The sequence below is a fragment of the Molothrus ater genome, chromosome W, assembly GCF_012460135.2.
Source record: "Molothrus ater isolate BHLD 08-10-18 breed brown headed cowbird chromosome W, BPBGC_Mater_1.1, whole genome shotgun sequence".
Lineage (NCBI taxonomy): Eukaryota > Metazoa > Chordata > Aves > Passeriformes > Icteridae > Molothrus > Molothrus ater.
Window position 1 is genome coordinate 11,196,660 of NC_050510.2, and position 25,481 is coordinate 11,222,140.

The 25,481-nt window shown below is 45.3% G+C and overlaps 2 protein-coding genes across 10 annotated transcripts in view; one reads left to right on the forward strand and one right to left on the reverse strand.

Annotated features, from left to right (window-relative positions):
- LOC118701494 (spindlin-Z-like) overlaps nucleotides 1-4,522 on the reverse strand; it is a 110,671-nt gene extending 106,149 nt beyond the window's left edge. For 2 of the 6 annotated variants that reach the window (XM_036406136.2, XM_036406137.2), the window contains exon 1: nucleotides 4,086-4,519. The gene's annotated coding sequence lies outside the window, so the exon portion shown is untranslated. Of the gene's footprint in view, nucleotides 1-3,027; nucleotides 3,191-3,225; nucleotides 3,250-3,582; nucleotides 3,656-4,085 lie in introns of those variants that run through there. The other 4 variants (XM_036406140.2, XM_036406139.2, XM_054517763.1 and 1 more) reach the window with 4 other exon arrangements.
- LOC118701495 (Friend virus susceptibility protein 1-like) lies at nucleotides 4,464-20,536 on the forward strand. Of its 4 annotated transcripts, XR_008508921.1 has the most exons (4): nucleotides 4,464-4,907; nucleotides 6,763-6,963; nucleotides 14,073-19,036; nucleotides 20,312-20,536. XR_008508921.1 is itself a non-coding variant. In XM_054517761.1 (3 exons), the coding sequence occupies exon 3, from the start codon at nucleotides 14,513-14,515 to the stop codon at nucleotides 15,917-15,919; it is 1,407 nt and encodes a 468-aa protein (XP_054373736.1). In that variant the 5' UTR covers nucleotides 4,464-4,907; nucleotides 6,763-6,963; nucleotides 14,073-14,512; the 3' UTR covers nucleotides 15,920-20,536. The 4 variants fall into 4 exon arrangements, 2 of the variants coding, with proteins under 2 accessions (XP_054373736.1, XP_054373737.1); XR_008508922.1 differs by having other exon boundaries at nucleotides 18,895-20,536; XM_054517761.1 differs by having other exon boundaries at nucleotides 14,073-20,536.
- The last annotated feature ends 4,945 nt before the right edge of the window (nucleotides 20,537-25,481 follow it).

The window sequence follows — 25,481 nt, forward strand, 5'->3', positions numbered from 1 at the left end:
TCTTGTTAGATATTTACTGTTAGAATGGCTACCTAGAACAGAGGCTAGACAGAGTTAAAAGAATAAAGTAGGTATTTATTAAAGGCCTTCAGTAGATACACCTTGGGCAGTGCAAAAGCCTCGCAGAGACTACATCCAAGATGGACGATGGTTACGAGTTTCTCAGACAGATATAAGTTTGGTCTATTTGCATATCAGAGGTTAGTTGTCCAATTATAGCTTCAGGTAATGAAGTCCTATACCTCCGGTTTGCTTCCCCCCATTCACTTTTTTTTATACTTTTCAGGGCCTGAGGCAGAGGGTGTCCTTTGTTCTCAGGCCTGGAAGGATTGTTTTGTCTGACCAAAATGTGAAGAGAGCTTACTAACACTCTATATGGAGTTCAGAGTTATACACTAATGTAGTACAGGATCTGAAAAATATAAAAGCTAAGACTTAAGGCATCATTTCCCCCTTTAGAGGCTTGACAAGGCCTCTACCTTGTCGAGTCTCAATACTAAATATCCACTAGCAGTATGCATTTAACAACAGTATATATCTAACAACAGTAAACCCCATCTTGGGTGTAGTCTCTGCAAGGCTTTTGCACTGCCCAAGGTGTATCTATTGAAGGCCTTTGATAGATACCTACTTTATTTTTTTAACTTTGTCTAGCCTCTGTTCTAGATAGCTACTCCAAGGCATCAAGTGAACACTTCTGAAAATGTCAAGCTTACTTCTTCATTTTAGAAGTGACTGGCAACATCTGGGCAAATCAATATCACCTTAAGAAGCAGCACCAGTGGTAGACATCAGTTTGCTAAGTGAGGTTATACTTTACAACCTAGTCATCATAGTAATCTTAAAACAGAATAGTTACCCATGTTGTCTATATTCATTACTTGTTCTGACCTAATAGTAATGTGGGGAAACAAAAAACCCACCAAGCAATACAGTGGATAGAATTAAAAAGCCTTTGAGGTACACATTCAGAGGGAATTATCATCTTAATAGGCTAGACACAGTTACATAGGGAACTTGGTATTCAGGACTACCTCTGAACCACTAGGAAGACTCTGAAAACAGAAGGATGAGAGATCAACCAGTGACCTTAAACATTAACAATATATTTTATTAGTGCACGTTTATCCTAAAGCATTTCCAAACCTGCAGATACAAGCAGTCTTAAACTTGACCAAACAGATAGGCTCCCCAGAACTCTGACACAAAATCAAACAAGCCAAAACCTCCAGAAAGGAACATTAAGACTAACCAGGTTATCACACCACTGATCACTCCCAGAAAATGGAACTGCAGGGACTGAATCCAAAGCACTTCAATTAAAGTAGCTGGCACTGTTAATACAAGGGGACTGTCAGCTACAACATGGTCAAAGAATAGGAAAACATTCTCCTCAACCTCTCAAATAGTCAAATAAATTCACCTCCTACATTTCTGCATGTCATCACCAAATTCACATTTTAGATTAAAAGAGAAAGTTAATTCCAACCACTGTCACATAAAAAAAGTAATAAGTACTGTATAGTATTCAAATAAATAATTTCATCATTACTTGAAAATTACTTTAGCATTGCCAGGCCCATTTTACACTGTTCATAGATAAAATAAAAATTAGTTAACTAATATTTTGATTAGTTAATGATAGTTAGAGTAACTGAGTGCTGCACAAATTCACCAACATATCAAGTTACAGACTTTTGCTCAGATTTTTCCATCTAGAAATATTACAGTTGGCTTGGGAGCCATGACTTGAATACATATTTCAAAATGCAATTTGGATTACTCCACTCAAGTTTTACATTGTGGTAAACTCGATCCTATAATTTATAGTCTTCTCCAGTTAATCAACACTTGTTAATGGGGAGGGAAAAAGCAGGAGAGAAATTAAAGAATGTTTTACTATATGATACTTAATTCTAGCATTAAAATGCAGTAACTACTTCTAACTCAATAAGAACTATGATTATGCTATACCAGTGCTCCTCCAGTAGAAACTTCTAAAGCAAAATAACAAAAACAAAAAGTTAGGACATTACTTTAGGGCACTGCTCTGATAGAAGCCATGGCTATCAATGTGTTCATACTTTGAATAAAGACTGTGTTTTTAAATATAATCTTTGAAAATTAAACATTGACTATGAGTTACAGTAACACATATTTAGAAAGCAATAGAAAGCATCACATCCTTTGCACCTTGGGTACTCATCCTTACAACCTAGATATGCTGTTCCCCAGCAGATCATTTTACATATGCCCAAGAAATTAAAATGTTATTTTAGCTTTATGTCATTAAAAAACCCCAACCACCCAATAAAATATGTTATTTTCTTTGAAGTCAGAAGAGAGTACTCTGAATAAATGAGGCCGGTAGGTGCTGAACTGAACATTTGTCTTGTGTTAAAAGTCAGAAATATGCTGTTGTGTAGTTCAGTATCGCACTTCAGTTCACAATGCCATGCCTTTTACCTTTTTAAGAAAAAATGCTCCTATTAAGAACAAAACCAACACGCTTCTGTTTATACTGTTGTCATCACAAGGGCAAATAATTCTGTGACAGAAAACTAGCAACACAAAGAGACCTGGCAAGTGTTAATTTCAGTTTCATATCCTGTGATCTGTGAGCTATTTAAGATATTGACAAGGAGATACAGAGAAAGCCAAGAAAACCTATGCTATGTTTTTTCACTACACAATACCTATTCTAACATAAGTAGCTCAGGTTTTTTTTTAATAAGACTATGCCAAGTTAATACCTTATACTGAGCTATATCCCAAAATGAAAGAAATTACTAGATCATTTTTGCAAGCATAATACAGTATTTCATCTCTGCCAGCACTTTAGTGCATCAGCCCCCTCCCCCCAAAGAGATACGCGCATTCCAACCGAGCCTCTCTCAGCAGGGCTCAGCCAATTCTCGCCCTCCCTCCAGGCCTTGCTAGGTTCCCAAACCCCCTCTAATTTTAGGTTTGGATTTTGTTGTAAACGGCAAAACGAAATGAGAAAGACTCCAAAGTGACAATCCTTACCCTTGAAATCCCGCCATGGGCGCAATAAGGAGGGTGAATTCTTTTTTTTTTTTTTTAATGGGAGATGGATGAGAAGAAACAAAACACTAAATGGAGAAAAGGCTAAGCAGTGGAGACAGAGGGAGAAAGAGGAGAGCCCGTTGAAGGAACAGGGCGAACGTCAGCCATGTTGTGTGTGTTAGTCCAGTATTTACAAACCTGCAGCTGCAGCAGCGTTTTGAGTCTGGAAGAGAGGGGAAAGAAGGGAGGGGGAAAGAAAGGAGAGGAGGGAGGAGAGAGAGGGAATCGAGGGAGGAGGGGAAAGCGGCGACAGCAGCAGACAAAGGAACCCAGAAAAGCGCGAGCAAAGCGCGAGCATACGTCCACACACTCTGGGTGTCCCGGACAGCAGCGGTGGCGTGTGCAACTCCAGTGCTGCCAGCCCGACGCGTTAGCAACTTTCACAACTCCAGCCTTTGGCTACTGAGGCTCGGCCGAGCCCGGCCACCACCCTCACATCCCCTTCACCACATTTTTTCACGAGGGGAGCCAATAGATGACAGGTCAGAGACATACCTGTCTCCCTCAACGTGCACTATCGACAGAGAGGCTTATCTGCTGGGAGCCCCTTAGCGGGCCCCAGCCCACAGTACAATAGATCCACAGAGAGGAAGGGGGAATGTGCAGCTGTGACCCCTTCTCTCCAGCAACGGACGCGATGTGGGCGGGGTAGATACCGGGAGGGGCCATGCCAAATGAGAGCAGCAGTCCCCAAAGCCCAAAACAGTGGTAGTTGCCAAGGAGTCGGGGCAATACGTGGGAAGAGAGTCTGAAGACCCCCACTCTCGCCCGCCTCCCGCGGCTTTTAGGCGGGCTGCTGAGGCAGATAGTGAAGAAGAAACGGTTAAGAGACGGAACACCGCAAGTATAAAAATAACGTCAGCCGCAGGGAAGGAGGAGGGGAGGGAAAGCTACGAACCGCGGCTCCGAGCTCGTTCCACAGCGACTCCCTCCGGTTCTACCCGGTCCTAGGTTGTGCTTTCCTTTCCCTTCCCCCTTCCCTCGCATTCACTACTCACCTGCTGGGGGGATGGGCGCCTGGGAGTGCCAGGAGGATAGTCTAGAAGTGTTAGCACTGCAGCCGCAGCAGTCCTCCTGTCTCACTAGGCCACCCAGATTCTCTGCGGCAGCAGTATGGGGAACTGCTCCCCTTGTTTCGTTTGTCCCACTCCGCAGTCACCACTGCTGCCTCCAATTCGCCTCTGCTACATTCGGATCCTCCTCTCCGTACACGAACTCTACCACCAGGATGGAGGCCTCCTCACTTTCCTGCCAAATAGTGAGCTAGCCGCATCGAGACATTCAAAACACGGGACCGGACACCGCCCTCTTCCCCTCCACCAACACGCAGGCGCACTGGAAATTCCGAACTGCGACAGGAGCGCAGGAAGCAATCCTCCGCCTAATCCACCGCTACTCCGTACCGCGCAGGCGCTCCTTTTCCTCCACTGCCGTCTCTCGGCGCTCCGTCGAGGAGAGTGGCGTCGTAGCGGAGAGTGGTGTGGGCTTGTCCCCAGTTGGCTGTCTGTTAGCCCTTCTCCAAACTCAGACCACTAGACCCTGGGGCAGTGAATGTCCGTCTTTCCCCTCCCATCCGCCCACCCACCACGGTGGATCTAGTGCTGCCTCATAAAGTGGCCACAGGGCTTTATGTCAGCGGTACCGCTTCCTTAAACAGGCCTTGGGAGCCAGTGGCTGCGCACTGCCCTCTCACCATCATAGGAAAGAAAATGTGTAAGCCATCATAAGAAAGAAAAATCAGCTATGGATATCCTGTGTTACAAATTTGGCCTGTGACGACTGAGGAGAGAGGCTAGGATGCAAAGTATAGAATTACAAAGGTATGTATTTATTCAAGTGCATGAGATGTCTCAGCCAAACAAGGTATTTTTAGGGGGTTTATACCTTATACTACAAGGGTATGATATGAATAATCCACCTACTAATGCAGATTTCTAATTGTCTAATCATAAACGTGGTATAGCATAGCAACAAATGTTACAAGCATATATTTTGTAGGAGTACAGTATAATTTTCTGTCAGCATCCTTGTGATTTGTCTGTTAATCCAGATGTTTCCATCATTAACTTTTGCAAATTTTTTAGGCATCAACAATTCATGTTTCTCTTGGATATGGATCCTTCAGATAAGAAGCCTCTGTTCTTGCAGAAGTTAATTTCGTTGATCACTTGCCCTTAGTAGGGATCTTGGGTCTCCAGATAATGATTCAGCAATTATACACTAATAATGTTCTTAGCACCTACTGACTGTGTGGTCTCAATAATTTATATCATGCCTACTAGAAATGAAAATGATGATTTGACCATGTGCCTTGAGACCTTCAAAGCCAGTAAGGTGGGGAGAAGTCAGCATGGTGTCCAAAAATCTGGAGGCCAATAGGGAAGGGGAAAAGTCTGCATAGTGTGAAGGACCTTCAAGACCTTGAGGAGGCAAAAAGGGACCGATACATGACCAACTCAGTCACAGAGAATGGCCATTTACCTTATAAAATGGCATTAGTTATGCTAACCATATTACCAAAGATCAGGAGCAGGAGGTACCGGTCGCAGCTGTACATAAACTTCCTAGTCTTTTTGGATGCTTTGAGGTGCCACCTAGTTTGGTTAGAAATAAAATGGCTGAACTCTTACAGAAGCTTTGAATGCTATTGAGTAGCTTTGTGTGAGAACCAGGTTTCCTCTGGTCCCAGAAAATTTTGCTTTCTTGATATCCTTCCAAACTAAAGAGAAACAGCCTTAACTGATGAAAAAACCCCCTCAGCCCTTTTGATTTGATGGTAGAATCAAGAACCCTCAGAAATTAAGTGGCTAGATGTTTGCTTGATCTGAATTTGAAGGAGGAATGATGTCTTGGATCTGATCTTAATATCTTTAAATGCAAATACTACTTTTGCTTTAATCTAACTTTAAATAAGTAATTATCTGTTTGAGATAACTATCTGGCTACCTGTCTAATTTCTCTATTTCTCTTTTTTAAGCAAGCTACTGTAGAGTTATCACAGGAATTATTTAAAGTCAACAGAAACAGAAGCCTCCTTCCAATGTGTTTCCTTTCTGACATGGTTACAACTGATTAAATTTAATATGCCAGCAGGAACCAACCTATCTTTTAGCAACTTGAATAAAACATAAATAAGTTTCAAATTCTGGTAATATAAATTAAATAAATAGAATAGTTCCAGTTGGAAGTGAAAGGAATGAGGAGGAGGTGTTTTTACAAACAAACTGTGGGCCTGATGGTAGATAAGGCTAGATACAGAGAGGTGAATGAGGCAATGGGGGGAACCATAAATTCCATAGGAATTCCACTAATTGACACAGACTGTTACCCACTCAAGACTGTGCTAAATCTCTAGATTTAGAGAAAAAGAACAGTGACACAAGGAAAAATAAAAAGGGGGGGAGTACACATTAGAAAGGAGATGTATTAGTTGATTGGGAAAGTCTGTACTTCTCAAGTACTTCAGCCAGTGGGGAAGGAGAGAGGGAAATGCAGCCGAGAAATTAGGATAAAAGGAGGCTGCGTCCTCTAACAGTTTGAGAGTCCCCATGGGAAATGCCATTGACCTCTCCCTTTATTTGAATAAAGTTACAGGGCTCCTCTGTCCCCTTTTTGGACATAAACCTCTGGTGTTTGTGGATTAATATTCCTGACAATTTGCGGGATCTTGTCCAGGATATTTCCATCATCCAGGGGCAGCAGGCAGCGAGTGGAGCTGAAGGTGTGCCTCACCCAGTTTCAGTGATCAGCTCCCCTTGATGGTGATGGGCACCAGGCGATTGATTGGGTTCCCAAAACTGTCCAGGAAACAGATGAGTGTCAGACCAGGGGGGTCTGTGAAGAGTCCACAGAGAAGGACCACTGATAATCTCACCGGTGAGTAAAATGGGATCTTCGGGGAGTCAACCTGGGAGGGCACCCATGGAGGGTAGCACAGGTAAACCTGAGAGGGCACCCATGGAGCTAGCAAATGTAAAGCTGGGAAGGGGCCCCAGCAAAAGGGATGATGATCCCAAAATATCTCTGAAGAATCCCTTGGAAGAATGTGGAGTTGGTTTACACATTCTTCCAGAAGTAAAGACATGGATGCCCAAAGGGGGCAATAAGGAAAAGTTGAGAAAGGGTCTTTAAAATCCATGCCCGGGGGGAGCAATAAGGGGAGTCGAGAAGGAGTCTTGACAACAGGAGATGGACAAATAGTGTTGATATGTTGAGAAAAGATTAGTTGAAGGGGAATGTAGAGAGATATGGTTGAGGCATGGAGCAGCAAGACCGGACGTGGAAGTGCGGGACTGGGAGAAGGGGTTGGGGGCCTGTGGGGGCTGTGGGGCAGCCGGGGCTCAGCACCAGGCAGTGCCTGACCCCGCCACCCCTGGGCAGGGGTGGCAGTGGCTGCTGGCCCCCATGAGGCTGCAGGACACCCTGGCTGCTCATGGTGCTGCCAGCTGTGCCCACTAGGAGCACTGGGGGAGAGGAGCCATTTGGACACTGCAACAGGACAAGGACTGGCTCTGGTATGCAGTGTGTGATCAAGAGAGTGAGCACGAGGAGGAGGAAGACCTATCTGGGAAATGCAGATTGTATGTGGAAGGATAAGAATTTTCTTTTAAGGATTTTGTTTGGTTCACTGGAAAAATGAGTGGGTTTGAGCTGTGGGAAAATGAGTACCCACAGGCAGTAGTGGGGGGACTAGAGGAAGAACAGAATAAGTCCCTGGATGAACTGGTTAGAAAGATACAGCAAGTTGTCTTGGTTTGGAAAGACAGGTGCCTGCTAAGGAAGGCAGGAGCCTCCCCTGAAATGGAGAAAATGAACCCTCCCCCTCCGAATTCCTATAAATTTTAAATTAAGGGGCTCTCAGGCAACAAAAATTATGGGAGCAGGAAATAACAGTTCTTTAATAGGGAAGAAAATAAAAGGATAAAATAAATAATGCAGTAAACTAAAACAATACTGACAGAGTCAGAACACAACCTGACACCCTGTTGGTCAGGGTGTTGGTAGCAGTCTAATTGGAAATGTGGCTGCAGTCCTCCTGAAGTATCAGGTGTGGTTCTGCTGGAGCAGGGATCCTGTAGAAAAAGGGTGTAGTCTTCCTCTGACAATCCAGTGGAAGAAGAGGCAGCTGCTGTTCCTCTGGGAAATCCAGTGGAGAAGCTGTGCTGGAATTCCATAATCTCCAGATTATATCTGGGTAGCAATGCTTGGCTCCTCCTTCTGGGTGGAGCATGTCACGATGGGATGCTATAGTTCTTATCAGTCATGCAGTGACATTCAATAGCCTGTTATCAGCAGATGTCTCCTCCGGAGGGAGGAGTGACTGTGGAAGAGATAAGGAAAACTGCCCACTTGACAAAAGACAACTGCCATACAGATGGTAATGGAATACATCTTGCCTCACAATCTGGAACACAAGTGTATATAAGAAGGGATGAGGAAAAAGCAAAGGTGATATAGCAGAGTTTTTACAGCCCCAGAGGCATAAGCCGCAGAACCCAAGGGGTCCCCCAGGATAGAAGGGACAGGGTTGGCCACAAGGAAGTGGCAGAAGCATTCCCTCCTCAGCAGGGGAGAGCCAACTCAGGCATCATTTGGGGAGAAATCAGTGTGCTATCTGCAGGGCAGAGGGACACTGGAAGCAAGAATGCCTGCAGAAACAATTGGATCCTCAGGAGGAGGAAGTCCAGAGGATAATGGAGACAGATTGTTAGGGGTGTCAGGGGCTCCCATTATACCAGGAACCTACCACACTGGAGCCCTTGCTAACTTTTAAGGTGGGTCCAGATTGAGAGGAGCTGTGTTTCCTGGTAGACACAGGGGCCTCTCAATCCACCTTGAATTTTATCCCTAAGAGGGGAAAATTGTCAAAATGATTATTCAAGGGGTGAGTGGGAAGGATGAATGTGTGCATTTTGTTCAACCCCTATTAATAGATGTGGGAGTCAGGTTTGAAATGCATGAATTCCTGTTTGTTCCTAATTGTGATTGTAATTTACTGGGAAGGGATTTGATGGCTAAAGTGGGAATGCAAATTAGTATTGTGAAAAATGATACAGAGCCTAACACTGGTAACTTTATGTAAAATGTCTGAGAAGGTTTATGCTGAAATAAACCCAGAAATGTGAGTGGCCCCAGGGAAATACGGAAGATTTGATATAGAGCCTCTCCAAATTACTTTGAAGCAACCAGGACAAGTGGTGTCTAAAAAGCAATATCCTATTTCAAGGGAAGGAAAGAAGGGGTTACAGCCTGTCATTGAGTCCCTGCTAAAGGTAGGTCTTTTGGAGTCATGGATGTCTCCTTATAACGCTCCTATCCTGCTGGTTAAGAAACAGGATGGAACCTACAGAATGGTGCAGGATCTAAGAATAATAAATGAAATTGTCAAACCAAGGCATCGCACAGTTCTGGATCCCTATACCATCCTGAATCAGATCCCTTCTTCACATCAGTATTATTCAGTACTGGATTTGAAGGATGCTTTCTCGGGGTATCCAATTACTGAGGACAGTCAACAGTATTTTGCCTCTGAGTGGGAGCAGGAGGAAGGAGAGAAGATGGTAAAACAACAATTGACATGGACAGTCTCCCCACAGGGATTTACAGAGTCACCGGTTCTGTTTGGGCAAGCCCTGCAAAAAATATTAAGAGAGTTTACTCCACCCTCAGGAGACAGGTTGTTGCAGTACGTGGATTATTTGTTTTTATCAGGGGAACAGGAAAAGGTGGTTGAAGAGGCTACTGTGAAGCTACTTAATTTTCTTGCTAAAAAGCAACTTAGAGTGTCTGAAAAGAAGGAGCAGTTGGTAGAGAAAAAGGTTTAATATTTGGGACACATTTTGACTGGAGGGTTGCGGTGTATTGAGCCAGACAGAATATAAGGGATTTTACAAGTACCATTACCCCAGACAAAGAAGAAGTTATGGCAGTTTTTAAAGTTAGTAGGGTACTGCAGAACATGGATTGAGAATTTTTCTGTTTAACCAGACCTTTATAGGACTTTTTAACCCAAGAGAGTCCTAATGTTGTGGCATGGACACCAGAAGGAGAGAAAAGCTTTAGAAAATTAAAAGACAAATTGGTTAATGCCCCAGTCTTAGCTCTTCCAGACTCAGAAAAGGAATTTGAATTATATGTGGATGTTAAACAAGGCCATGCTAAAGGAATTTTCGTACAAGAGCATGAGGGGAACACAGCAGCCTGTTGCTTATTTTTCTAAGCTCTTAGACCCAGCGTCCAGAGGCTGGCCTCACTGTCTGCAGAACTGTGCAACCACAGCCTTGATGATAACTGAGTCCCAAAAACTGACAGTAGGAGGATATCTGATTATTCAAGTTTGCCATCAGGCTAAAGCTTTGTTAACTGAAAGAGCCTCTAAGGAGATGACCAGTGCTCGCTTATTACAGCATGAATCTTGTTTAATGGAACAGGAGGACTTGGAATTGAAAAGTGGGGAAGGGTTTAACCCAGCCTCTGTGAACGGCCATGAAGAGGGGGCCAGGAAGAAACCCATGACTGCATTCAAGTGATAGATCTCCAGACCCGGGCTAGGGAAGGTTTACGAGACACTTCCTGGCCTGAGGGAGAAAATGTGTTTATGGATGGGTCTTCAAGGGTGGTAGAAGGGAAGTGATTTATAGGATACGCTATCATTAATGGAAAGGAATTAAAGGAAGGAGGTAGATTTCCACCCACATGGTCAGCTCAGACAGTGGAGCTGTATATACTTGTAAGGGCCTGTGAATTATATCGGGACAAGATAGTGAAGATTTTTACTGATTCTGAATATGCATATGGAGTGATACATGCATTTGGGAAATTATGGGAAGAAAGAGGTTTATTAACCTGCAGAGGAAAATCGTTAGCTAATGAGAGCCTAATTTCTCACCTATTGGAAGTGGTGAATTTACCAAAAGGGGTAGCAATAATACATGTTAGGGGACACCAGGCAGGGTGGTCAGAAGAGGCAATAGGTAACTGACTGGCTGCTGAAGAAGCTTGGAAAGCTTCATTATTGCCAGAAATCTCTTAAGATCCTCCCTTTGCTCCTAGTAATTTCATCCTTGCCAGAGAAACTGTCTTTTCCATCAGAGGAGGTTGAGATAATTAAAAAGAGTGAGGCAGAGTAAAGAGGGTGTCCTAGGGTGACTTTATGATGCTTGTATCCCCATTCATCTGTTTAGCCCAGAAATAAGTTTTGCAACTTTAAGACTAGTTCTGAGAGCAAAGGGGGAGAGAGAAGAAGCACAGTTTTCAAAAATTGCACTCACTCCTCCACATTCTGGCTCATGGACTGTGTTGTCTGCAGCACAGACGGACGACGGGACACAGCTCTCCTTTGCTTTTAGTTAGTTTTCAGCTAGCTGAGGCAGAGAAGTTCCCTAGACTGTGGGTTTTATTTTTCTCTTAGAACTGTTTAAACCTGCTCTCGACTGAACACCCAGAAGAGCACTGGCAGCTCACACCTATAGCCCACCGGGGCCTGGCCTGGGCCGCGGCATTTCCACTGCCAGAGGGACTGATAAGAGACTTAGTGAGCTGAACTACAGCCAACAAAAGGGACTTTCTGAGTTTGTCATCTCTTTTGGATCAGCAAAAGGTTTTATTGTTTAATATTGTTAAATTTTTTTGAGCTGGTAAATGCTTTGCCTATGTCCTGGTTTAGGGCAAATTTGGAGGAGAATTTCCAAATTAGGGCCCCTCCAGTAAGCAAACCCACACGGCCCCTCCCCCCAACTGGTTCGGGAAGGATTCCTTGGAGAGAAGTGGAAAGAACCTGTTTATTTAATAGGCACAGCACCCCCCAGCACACAAAATGAACAATACCGGATGACACTGCTCTGAAAATAGATGACAAATTCAGAAAGTCTCTCTTGGGGGGGTGGTCACTCTGTTCTCAGTCCCTCCGGCGCTGGGGCAGCTGCTGCAGGCCACAAGGTGCAAACTCTCGGTGTTTCCCAGGTGAGAGTCCAGAGCAGGTTCGAAATGGTCAGAAAAAGGAAAGGAGAAACAGTCCAAGAAGAAATTTGGACAGTTTAGCTAAACTAGCTAAAGAGCAAAAGCAAGCAGAACCAAAGCAAGCGAGAGTGAGAGAGAGCAAAGCGAAAAGCAAAAGCAGCAAAAAAGCAAAAGCTGCAGTCTCTGTGTCCTGCCAGGCTGATAAGAAAACCAAAACAAAACTTTCCCTCTTCAGAGCCAGTCTTAAAGGTACAGAACATAATATCCAACATTAACAGAACACATGAATGGGAATACAAGCATCATAATGTCACCCTAGGACAGCCTATTAAAGAAACAGTTTTTTCCACTTTTCTCCTAGGAAATATTTTCCCAAAGCAGTTGAGGGAGGGGGTGCTTAAATCTGCTTTTTAGCGGAACCCCTTTAGAGGTTTTCTCCCAAATTTGCCCTAAACCAGGACAAATACAGTTTTTGGCACCCTACACATGGTTTAAGAAAACAGAAAAAAGCTATACTGATTACATTTTAGTTGTACTTACTCTGAATTGAGATAAAGCAGTCAATAGCCATGTTACCTGAATTCATAATGTCTCTCTGGGTAGAGGCCTTCATGTGTTTCTGGTCCCTAAGCTTTTTTTGAGGTTTTAATACCTTTCTGGTCCCTAGGCTTATTTTCTTATCCATAAATAACCCCAATATTATCCCTAACACATGGGTTTTACAGCAGAGGGGCACACATTAGAATGGCTATTGTGCTGAGCTCAGTGATAATGATTTATAGGGAGTTTACAAATGTACTAGAATCTATTCAAGATATGTATAGTTTATAGTTTCTTCATCCTACCCTACGTCCTAGTTCCAATAACATGTTTTGGGGATTTATTAGTAACTGTGCCAAATTTGTTAGAGGAAGAGCAGAGGATGAGGCTTTTCAGCCTTTACTTTCCTTCTTCTACTTTAAATCTGTTATGACACTTTTTGAGACTGTTCAATTTCCCCTAAATGTTAAAGAGACGACCTTCCTAGTATTTAATCTAGCAAGCTTCCTCTATACGGTCTGCAGCTTCTCTAGAATGAGGGCTGAGATGTCCAGAGGAGCTGATGAGACCTCTGACCCAAAAGTAAACCCAAGTGTGGAAAATGCTGAGTAGTGTGGATAATGGGAGGATATGAACCAAACCCTAAAATAATTTTCTGACCCCATAGCCTGGGATTTTCCATGTGAACAAATTCAGAACCCAGCTGAGGTGGGGAAATACTTGAAAGAGAAGTGCCATGATGACTCTAAGGAAGAAAAGATCATTGCAATAAGCTAAGCCCTAGTATATGCCTATTGCACGCTGCTAGATACCGTAGGGCAGCAAATAGAAGCACAGGGGCAGGGAAATAAATTAGCAGCTACCCCAGTCACTCAGGCTGCAGCCAACACCCCAGCTACTCAGGTTGTAGCTAAACCAGACAGTGAGCTTCAACCAATGGCTATTGCTCCTACCACGAGAGGAGGAAAACACACAACCAAAATCGATCACCATATAGACGACAATGATCCAGGGGAAGGACCCTCAAAACCAATTACTGACACAAAATTGGAAGTCACTACTGAGTCCTTTTCCCTAAAAGACCTTTGAAGCCTAAGAAAAAATTACACTCGACGACCTGATGAATCTATAGTTGATTAGTCCGTCTTTAGGATGCTGCAGGTGAGGCTACAATTCTGGATGGTACTGTGTCCTAGGGTGACATTATGATGCTTGTATCCCATTCATGTGTTCTGTTTATGCTGGATATTATGTTCTGTGCCTTTAAGACTGGCTCTGAAGAATGAAAGTTTTGTTTTGGTTTTCTTATCAGCCTGGCGGGACACAGAGACAGGGCAGCAGCTTGTGCTGCTTTTGCTTTTCCTTTTCGCTTTGCTCTCTCGCTCTTGCTTCTGTGTCACTTCTGCTTTGCTCTTGCTTCTGCTCATTAGCTAGTTTAGCTAAACAGTCCAAATTTCTTCTTGGACTGTTTCTCCTTTTCTTTTTAGAAAGAACTTGAACCTGCTCCGGACTGGGACCTGGGAACACCGAGAGTTTGCACCTTGTGGCCTGCAGCAGCTGCCCCAGCGCCGGAGGGACTGATAACAGAGCGACCACTCCCGAGAGAGACTTTCTGAATTTGTCATCTTTTTCAGACTGGTGTCATCTGTTATTGTTAATTTTGTGTGCTGGGGGGGTGCTGTGCCTATTAAATAAACAGGTTCTTTCCACTTCTCTTCGAGGAATTCTTCCCAAACCGGTTGGGCCCTCCCCTCCCCCCCCCTCCCTTTGGAGATTCTCTACCAAATTTGCCCTAAACCAGGACAAAATCTTGGCGCCCAATGTGGGGCTCAAGAGAGAGTGGAAAAACCCTGTTTTGAGTGCATTTTGGTTGCCATTACTCTGTGTTTGTTTAAAGCAGTTAATAGCCGTGTTTTTTGAATTCATAATGTCTATTGGGGTCAAGGCTTGCATGTGTTTCTGGTCCCTAGGGTTTTTTGAGATCTTAATACCTCTGTGGTCCCTAGGTTTATTTTCTTATCCAGAAATAGTTCTAGTATTGTCCCTAATACGTAGTTTTTACAGCAGAGGGGCAGTGACCAGAATAGCTATCCTGCTGGGCTTGATGGCAATGATGTGCAAGAAGTTTATAAACATGTTGGGGTCTGCTCCAGGTATGAATGGTTCTTGGCTATGGTTATTCGTCCAGTTTGTTAGAGGAGGAGCAGCCGGGAATGAGGCTTTTCAGCCTTTGCTTTCCTTCTTCTCCTCTGAATCGGTTGCATCCCTATTGAAGAATGTTCAATTTCCCCTGAATGTTAAAGAAACCATCTTTCTGGTATTCAATCTAGTAACCTTCCTCTATACAGTCTGCTGCTTCTATAGAATGAGGGCTGAGATTTCTAGACGGGCTGATGAGACCCCTGACTCAGGAGTAGACTCAGGTGTGGAACATCCTGAGTGGTGTGGGAAATGGGAGGATATGGGCCAAATCCTGAAGGAATTCTCTGACCCTATAGTCTGGGACTTTCCACATGAACAAATACAGAACCCAGCTGAGGTGGGGAAATATCTCAAAGAGAAGCACCAGCATGAGCCTAAGGAGAGAAAGGTCATTGCAGTGAGCTGGGCTCTGGCATATGCTTATCGCACTCTGTTGGAGACTGTACGACAGCAGACAGAGGCAGGGGGGCAGGGAGATAAATCAGCTATCCCAGTCACTCAGGCTGCAGCCAACACCCCAGGCTCGAAGCCAGCAGCCAAACCAGATAGTGAGCCTAAGCCAGCAGCTAAACCAATGGCTGTTGCTACCAGTACTAGAAGTGGGAAATGCACGGACAAGACCAATCGACCAGTGGATGATGATGATGATGCAGGAGAAGGAACCTCAATGCCTCCTGACATAAAATCAGGAGTCAAAGCAGCGGGTGCAAGATCAGATGCAAATATTGAGTCCTTTTCCCTGAAGGACCTTCGTGGCCTACGGAAGGATTACACCCGACGACCTGATGAATCCATAATTAGTCGGTTAGTCCGTCTCTGGGATGCTGCAGGCAAGGCTACAATTCTGGATGGCACTGAAGCGAGGCATTTGGGATCCCTGTCACATGATCCTGTCATCGACCAAGGAATTATGAGGGGGGCAAACCCTCAGAGCCTCTGGGCACGGGTCTTGGAAAGTGTTGCACAAAGATACCTGTGTGCAGATGACCTTTATATGCAACAAACACAGTGGAAGACCATAGAGCAAGGGATTCAACGCTTGAGAGAAATGGCAGTGGCAGAGATTATCTTCTCAGATGATGTAACAACTAGGAACCCAGACTTGGTGCCATGCACGTCTGTGATGTGGTGAAAACTTGTGCGACTTGGGCCACATGAATATGCTTCTGCCTTAGCCATAATGAAGAGGGCTGAGAGGGATGAGACCATGCTTGATATGGCAAGGAAGCTCCGAGCATATGCAGATGCTGTGCATGGCCCAACACATGCCAGAATCGCAGCGGTAGAAACATGTCTGCAGAACTTAGAGGATAAGATAGAGGAGAATCATAAGAAGCTCAGAGAGGAGATTAAAGACCTTCTCCAAATCTCGGCAGTACAGATCAGAGGTTCTGGTATCCAAGGCAGACATTTCCCAGATAGCGAGAGAAGGTACACCCCACGAACTGAGCTGTGGTTCTTCCTGCGTGATTGTGGAGAAAACATGAGGAGGTGGGATGGAAAACCTACTGCTGTTCTTGTACGACGGGTGCATGTATTGAAGGAAGCCACCAGAAAGAAAGCAGCTCCAGTAGCCCATAGCCGAACTGCCAGGTATGATGCTGATGATGCCAAGTCTGATCCCCTTGAAGGAACATCCAAGACATATGCCCAGGGAAAGAAGGATAACCAGGCTTAGAGGGGCCCTGACTCTAGCCAGGTAGAGGCTAGGGAAAATCGTGTTTTCTGGTCTGTGTGGATTCATTGGCCTGGCACATCGGAACCACAAGAGTATAAAGCTTTGGTTGATACCGGTGCTCAATGTACATTAATTCCATCGAGACATGTGGGGACAGAGTCTGTTTCTATTGCTGATGTGACAGGGGGATCCCAGGATTTCACTTTGGTGGAAGCTGATGTGAGCCTGACTGGGAATGAGTGGAAGAAACATCCTATCGTGACTGGCCCAGAGGCCCCATGTATTTTGGGCATAGACTACCTTCGAAGTGGGTATTTCAAAGACCCAAAAGGACTCAGGTGGGCATTTGGGATAGCTGCTGTAGAGACAGAGGGCATCCAGCAATTGAACACCTTGCCTGGGCTGTCTGAGAATCCATCTGCAGTAGGACGCCTGACGGGAGCACAGCAACGGGTGCCAATTGCCACTTCCATAGTGCATCGATGACAGTATAGAACCACTCGAGATGCTGTGATCCCCATCCATAAGATGATCCGAGAGCTGGAGAGCCAAGGGGTGGTCAGCAAGACCCACTCACCCTTCAACAGCCCCATTTGGCCTGTGCGAAAATCTGAAGGAGAATGGAGATTGACTGTGGACTACCATGCATTGAATTAAGTGACTCCACCACTGAGTGCTGCCGTGCCAGACATATTAGAGTTCCAGTACGAGCTTGAGTCCAAGTCACCGAGGTGGTATGCCACTATAGACATTGCCAATGCATTTTTCTCCATTCCTCTGGCAGCAGAATGCAGGCCTCAGTTTGCTTTCACATGGAGGGGAGTGCAGTATACCTGGAACCAACTGCCCCAGGGGTGGAAGCACAGTCCTACCATCTGCCATGGACTGATCCAGACTGCACTAGAAAAGGGTGAGGCTCCAGAACATCTGCAATATATTGATGACATCATTATGTGGGGGAACACAGGTGCGGAAGTGTTTGAGAAAGGAAAGAAAATCATCCAAATCCTCCTGGGAGCTGGTTTCGCCATTAAAAAGAGCAAAGTAAAGGGACCAGATCGTGAGATTCAGTTCCTGGGAGTGAAGTGGCAAGATGGACAGCGTTAGATTCCTACAGACGTCATCAACAAGATCACAGCAATGTCTCCACCCACCAATAAGAAAGAGACACAAGCTTTCCTAGGTGCCATAGGCTTTTGGAGGATGCACATTCCTGAGTACAGTCAAATCGTGAGCCCTCTTTACCTGGTCACCCGCAAGAAGAACACTTTCCACTGGGGCCCTGAGCAGCAACAAGCCTTTGTCCAGATCAAGCAGGAGATTGCTCATGCAGTAGCTCTTGGCCCGGTCAGGATGGGACCAGATATGAAGAACATGCTCTACTCTGCAGCCAGGAACCATGGCTTGTCCTGGAGCCTTTGGCAGAGGGTGCCTGGAGAGACTCGGGGTCGACCACTGGGATTTTGGAGTCGAAGCTACAGAGGCTCTGAAGCCAACTACACTCCCACAGAGAAGGAAATCTTGGCTGCCTATGAAGGAGTCCAAGCTGCCTCAGAGGTGATTGGTACAGGAGCGCAACTCCTCCTGGCACCCCGACTACCGGTGCTGGGGTGGATTTTCAAAGGCAAGGTTCCTTCCACTCACCATGCCACCAGTGCCACATGGAGCAAGTGGATTGCTCTTATCAGTGCGCCTGTATAGGTAAACTGAATCACCCTGGGATTTTGGAGGTAATTACAAATTGGCCTGAAGGTGAGAATTTTGGTGTCACAGATGAAGAACAAGAACCAATGACACGGGCTGAAGAGGCTCCTCCATGTAACCAACTGCCACCAGACGAAACATGCTACGCTCTTTTCACTGATGGTTCCTGTCACATCGTAGGGATGAACCAGAAGTGGAAAGCAGCCATATGGAGCCCCACAGGACAGGTCGCACAAGCTACCGAAGGAGAAGGTGGATCAAGTCAACTTGAGGAACTCAAAGCCGTTCGACTGGCCCTGGACATTGCAGAAAGAGAGAAGTGGCCAAAGCTCTACCTCTACACTGATTCATGGATGGTAGCAAATGCTCTTTGGGGATGGCTGGAGAGGTGGAAAGAGGCTTACTGGCAGCGTAGAGGAAAACCAATTTGGGCTGCTGATGAGTGGAAAGATATGGCTACCAGGGTAGGGAGGCTACCTGTGAAGGTCTGCCATGTAGATGCCCATGTCCCCAAGAATAGAGCCAATGAGGAGCACCAAAACAATGAGCAGGTAGACCAGGCAGGAAAGATAGGGGTGTCCAAGATAGACCTAGATGGGGAACACAAGGGAGAGTTATTCCTAGCTCGATGGGCCCATGATGCCTCAGGCCATCAGGGCAGAGATACCACCTATAAGTGGGCATGAGACCGAGGGGTGGATCTAACCATGGACAGTATTTCACAGGTTATCCATGACTGTGAGACGTGTGCTGCTATCAAACAGGCCAAGCGAGTGAAGCCCCTGTGGTACGGTGGGCGGTGGTCCAAGTACAAGTATGGGGAGGCCTGGCAGATTGACTACATCACACTGCCCCAGACACGCCAGGGTAAGCGCTACATTCTGACCATGGTGGAAGCCACCACTGGATGGTTGGAAACCTACCCTGTGTCTCATGCTACTGTCCGTAACACCATCCTGGGCCTTGAAAAGCAGGTCCTTTGGAGGCATGGTACCCCTGAGAGGATTGAGTCAGACAATGGGTCTCATTTCTAGAACAGCCTTATCAACACCTGGGCTAGCGAACATGGCATTGAGTGGGTCTACCATATCCCCTACCATGCACCAGCTGCAGGAAAAGTGGAGAGGTACAATGGACTACTAAAAACCCAGCTGAAAGCTTTGGGTGGGGGATCTTTCTAAAATTGGGAGCAGCATTTAGCAAAGGCCACCTGGTTAGTTAACACCCGAGGTTCCACCAACCGAACAGGTCCTGCCCAGTCTGAGTCTCTGAATGTAATAGATGGAGATAAAGTCCCAGTGGTACGTGTCAGAGGTTTGTTAGGGAAGACTGTGTGGGTCAATTCTGCCTTGAGTACAGACAAACCCATTCATGGGGTTGTCTTTGCTCAGGGACCAGGTTGCACATAGTGGTTAATGCAAAGAGATGGAACAACACAATGTGTACCTCAGGGAGATCTGATTGTGGGGTGAGAATGAGAGGCAAATATCACTGTTCATTGGATGTTACTGCCATTGTCTGTACATTAAACTATACAGACATGAGAAAGAAGGAAATGTGTAAGTGTTGAAGGTCTGGGCAAGTGGAAGATGGAGAAGGAAATGTGCAAGTGTCCAAGGCCTGAGCAAGTGATAGATGGAGCTTTGATTTAGTAAAGTGAAAGGGGGGAATCCTGCAGCTCTCTAGTACAGGGCCTGGATTCAGTGGTCCAGTGTGGGGATGTGATGAGGGCATGATGGGTATTGCTTGTAAATTTTGGGGGAACAGATGGAAATTTTGTGTGAATAAATGCATGGTGTGTGGTAGTATGTTGATAATATGGGGATAAGGGGTGGAATGTCCTAGGGTGACTTATGATGCTTGTATCCCCATTCATGTGTTCTGTTTATGCTGGATAATATGTTCTGTAACTTTAAGACTGGCTCTGAAGAGTGAAAGTTTTGTTTGGGTTTTCTTATCAGCCTGGCGGGACACAGAGACAGGGCCGCAGCTTGTGCTGCTTTTGCTTTTTCCTTTTTCTTTTCACTTTGCTCTCTCGCTCTTGCTTCTGCTTCACTTCTGCTTGCTCTTGCTTCTGCTCATTAGCTAGTTTAGCTAAACAGTCCAAATTTCTTCCTGGACTGTTTCTCCTTTTCTTTTTAGAAAGAACTTGAACCTGCTCCGGACTGGGACCTGGGAACACCGAGAGTTTGCACCTTGTGGCCTGCAGCAGCTGCCCCAGCGCCGGAGGGACTGATAACAGAGCGACCACTCCCGAGAGAGACTTTCTGAATTTGTCATCTTTTTCAGACTGGTGTCATCTGTTATTGTTAATTTTGTGTGCTGGGGGGTGCTGTGCCTGCTAAATAAACAGGTTCTTTCCACTTCTCTCCGAGGAATTCTTCCCAAACCGGTTGGGGGGAGGGGCCGTGTGGGTTTGCTTACTGGAGGGGCCCCCCCCCTTTGGAGATTCTCTACCAAATTTGCCCTAAACCAGGACATACTGAAGCAAGGCATTTAGGATCCCTGTCACATGATCCAGTTATCGACCAAAGAATGATGAGTGGGGCTAACCCTCACAGTCTCTGGGCATGGGTCCTGGGATGTGTGGCAGAAAGATATCTGTGTGAAGATGATCTCTATATGCAGCAAACCCAATAGAAGACCATAGAACAAAATATTCAATGCTTGAGAAAAATGGCAGTGGCAGAGGTTGTCTTCTCAGATAACATAAACGCTAGGAATCCAGACTTGGTACCATGTACATCCATGATGTAGCGAAGACTTATATGACTTAAGCCACAAAAATATGCTTTTTTTTAGCAATAATAAAGCAAGATGACAAGACAGAGACTGTGCTTGATATGGCCAAGAAGCTCTGAGCTTATGCAGATACCGTGCATGGCCCAACACATACAAAAATTGCAATTCTGTAAACATGTCTACAGAAATTAGAAAACAAGATAAAAGAAACTCACGAAAAACTCAGAGAAGAGATTAAAGAAGACCTTCTCCAAATCTCAGCAATACAAATCAGAAGTTCTGGTACCAAACACAGATGTCCCCCAAATAGGGAGAAAATGTCCACCCCTCAAACTAAGCTATGGTTCTTCCTACATAATTATACAGAAAACATGAAGAGATGCGATAAAAAATATACTACTGCTCTAGCACAAGTGCTTGAATTAAAAGACAACAAGACTCAGATAAGTTCCACCAAAAAAGAGGCAGCTCCAATAGTCCATAGCCACACTGCCAAGTATGATGATGATGACTCCCTCTTTTTGTTTAAATAAAAAGGGAGAGGCACCTAAGTATAAAAACATCAAAACTCAGCTTGGGCTGATCTCAAGCATCGGCAAGCCAAGGCTGTTTTATGAACCCTGCAGAGGTTCCTGTTTCCTCCTCGGGAGCGGTGGGAACAGTCACCTGATTGATCTCTAAATGAGAAGTAGCTTTCGATATTAATTTGACCACGATGCTCTTGATAATCCCAAAACTGATCAAAATAACAAAAAGAACAAGCAAAACTAAAAATACAGACTTTAGTATGGATCTGACCCAGCCCGAGAGTCCCCATCCTTGGAAAAGTCCGTCCATCCAGTCTGCTGTTTCTTGACTGATGTCCTGGACCATCTGTTGCATCTTTCCAATGATTTTGTGGACGTCTTCCGCTTTGGATGGCAGATTCAGGCAACAGAGATCCTCAAACTCCTCACACTGATGATTATGTAGTAGGAGAAGAAAATCAATTACAGCGTGATTTTGTAGGGTGGCTTCCCTTGTTGTTTTGTCGTCTGCCAGGAGGTCAGAAAGTGAAAATGATGTAATATTGGCCTGTTTATCAACCCAACACTCTAGCTGTGACAATTCACCTAGAGCCTTGGCTGCAGACATCCATGGCAAAAACGCAGTGATTGCAACCCCTTTTGGTTTGGACCAATGTACAATTTCAGAATCGCAATTTGGGTCTAAATTCCTTAAGTCTCTCTTTTTGCGGGCCAAATTGTGGGCACTGGTTTTTGTTCGCCAATCCATGATTTGGGTCTTGTTGGGTGTAAACAGGCTCAGCTTTCCAATGGTGCATGGACCTCTGATTAGACGAGAGGGGATGCCTGCCCACGCTCTATCGCCACAAATGAGGAAAAACCCTTTAGAGAGGGCATGGGGCTTATTATCGGGGGTGGACGACATCTCCACATGGGAAATTTTCTTACACCAATTTTTTGCTGTGTAGTTTTCTTTAAACTGTTGGACTTCCTGATACAAATTTATCTGGTCTTTCTGTTTAAACATAAACTGAACACAATAGAACGCCTTTGAAGAACCAAGGAGCTCAAATTCTTGGGGTTCCTTTTCTGTTACTGTCTGTCTGTAAACTAATTTTGACCAAGGGGATAACAGATTATATACTGGAAAAATGGGGGTTGCTAATGTTGCCGGAAATTCACTAGATTTAGATGGGATCCCCACAAGGCAAGTAGACATTGGGTCAGACACAGAGGAGGCAGACAGGCAAATGTGATCTTGTTGAGAACTCTGGCAAGAGTGGTCCATACGTTTGCCTGAGGCTGAGAAATGATTCATATCTGACTTGGATGGATGGCTGACAACAGGAGCAGCAGAAGGATGGGGCTCATTCTGATGGTACGGGGTCTGAGTTCAGATCAAGGGGAAACACTGAAAAAACTGAAGATAAAAAATGTTAGGAATAAGGTTCAGGTAATAGCAACTTAACTTTAAAGAGTCTGACGACGCTTCCTCCTCCAGCGGACATCAGCTACTTGTGCCGTGGCTTTATCTTTTGACACTTTTGGAATGTATGGTCTTACCTACTCGGAGGGGATCCATCTCAAGCCTGAGGGAGCGGATACGCACGCATATCCCCTACCCCAGGCCACTAGCTCATAGGGCCCCTCCGTTTTCCAAGTCTCAGGGTCTTTTATGAGGAAGGGTAGCCAGACTTTCAGATTGTGCTGACTGTTCTCTTTGAAGTGCCTCATGATGGGTGGGTTAAGGTTTTCATACGTGCAATTTAAAAAATTCAGCATGAACAATGCTTTGGACAGCTGGACTTGAGGGGACTCCACCTTAATAGCCTCTTGTTGTTGGTGAAGGACCTTTTTTAGGCTCTGGTGGGCCCTCTCCATCACGGCTTGGCCTGTCGGGGAATAGGGGATGCCTGTCTTATGTTCTATTCCCCATTGCTGCAGGAAGCTCTGAAACTCTTTGGACTTGTATGCTGGGCCATTGTCTGCTTTGATGACCTTAGGGATTCCCAATGTGGAGAAGGCTTGCATGAGATGTTTTTTTACGTCAGAGACCTTCTCTCCTGTGTGGGCGGAAGCATAGATTGCACTAGAGAAAGTATCCATTGAGACATGGACATCTTTAAATTTGCCAAATGACAAGATGTGGGTTACATCTGTCTGCCACACCTCGCAGCTCTGCAAAGCCCTAGGGTTTGCCCCTGTACTTAGAGAGGGTAGTGAATGGTGTTGACAAGAAGGGCACGTGGCTATGATGACCTGGGCTTGTTCGCGTGTCAGGTGGAATTGCCAAACCAAGCCGGGTCCATTTTGATGGATAAGCTGGTGACTGATCTTTGCTTGTTGGAATACATCTGGGAGCGGGACCATCTCAGCTGGTGCTGCAAGGGCATCAGCCCTACGATTACCTTCTGCAATGAACCCTGGCAGGTCTGTGTGTGACCTGACATGCATCACATAGAAGGGTTGTTCCTGGTGGGAAATTATTTTTACTAATTTTGAAAGCAATTCATATAAAGGAATGTTGGAAACTTCTTGCAATACCACATTCTCTGCCCTGGACACTACACCTGCTACGTAAGCTGAATCAGTAACTAAATTAAAAGGCTTGGAGAAGCTCTCAAAGGCTCTGACGACAGTGACCAACTCAGCAATTTGGGGTGATCCTTCCACCTTGGCAATATCTGCCTCCCACTGCTGAGTTTGAGGATCTTTCCAAGTCACCACAGACTTGTGGGACGCTCCAGATGCATCAGTGAAAACTGTCAGTGCCTTTAGAGGCATTCTGCTCTGAATACTTGTCAATGATAAAGAAAACTGAACATCCAAATTAAAAATTTTGTGGGCCAGTCGCTGGATCGAAATTTGGCCCGTGTAGCTGTCTAGCGCAAATTGCAGGGCTTCATTCTCTTGAAGCAATTGTTCTAACATTGCTTGAAATAGTTGGCCTGATTTAAATTTAAGGAGATGTGGATGCAGTCAAAGTCACACCCTACCAATTCCCTGATCCAAATCCTTGCTTTCCGGATCAGTTCTGCCATCAGCTCCTGTAGCCTTGTCATCCTTTTGGACCTGTTGTGACTGAGGAAGACACATTCTATGATTAAGAGTGGGTCCTTCTTGTCCTGGTCATCTTTCCCTGCCTGGGCAGTTTCCCACTGGAAGATCACCCCATGGAGGTGTGGCAACTTACCCAAGATGATGAACTTGAAGGGCAGGCCCTGCTGGCACCTGTGGGCCTGCCTGGCAGACATTGTCTCCTGAACTTTCTCCAGTGCAGTTCTTGCTTCCTGGGTGAGGGTCCTAGGAGAATTAAGGTCATCTCCCCCTTTCAACAAATTGAAAAGGGGGGCTAGATCCTCAGTGGAAATGTCTAGCCAAGGTCTTGCCCAGTTTAAAGACCCACACAGTTGATGGAGATCTGCTAAGGTTTTGATGTTGTTTTTGATAGCTAATTTTTGCGGCACAATGGTCCGCTTTCTTATTTCGTGACCCAGGTACTTCCAAGGTGGCATCTTTTGAATCTTTTCTTCCTGGAGCTCGAACCCTGCAGCAACAAATGCATTGATTGTCAGGTCAAGTGTGTGAGTAAGCATGTCATCGGTTGGGGCACACACCAGGATGTCATCCATGTAGTACAGGATGATGGAATCTCCTGCAGCTTCACAGACTGGGGACAGCAAGGAAGAGACATACCTCTGGCAAATCACAGGACTCACTTTGAGACCTTGTGGGAGTACTTTCCAGTGGTATCTCTTCATTGGGGCTTCTCGGTTAATGGTGGGAACCGAAAAGGCAAAATGCAGGGCATCGTCAGGATGCAGGGGAATTTGAAAAAAACAGTCTTTGATGTTAATCACAGCTAAAAAACAATTATGTGGAAGCATGGTCGGTGAGGGCATCCCTGGTTGTAGAGAGCCCATGTCCTCAATAACGTTGTTGATTTGACAGAGGTCATGGAGGAGCTGCCACTTGTCTTTGTTGGGTTTTTTTATGAAAAAGACAGGAGAGTTCCACGGTGACGTGGTCTCCATGATGTGACCTTTTTTTAACTGCTCCTCGAC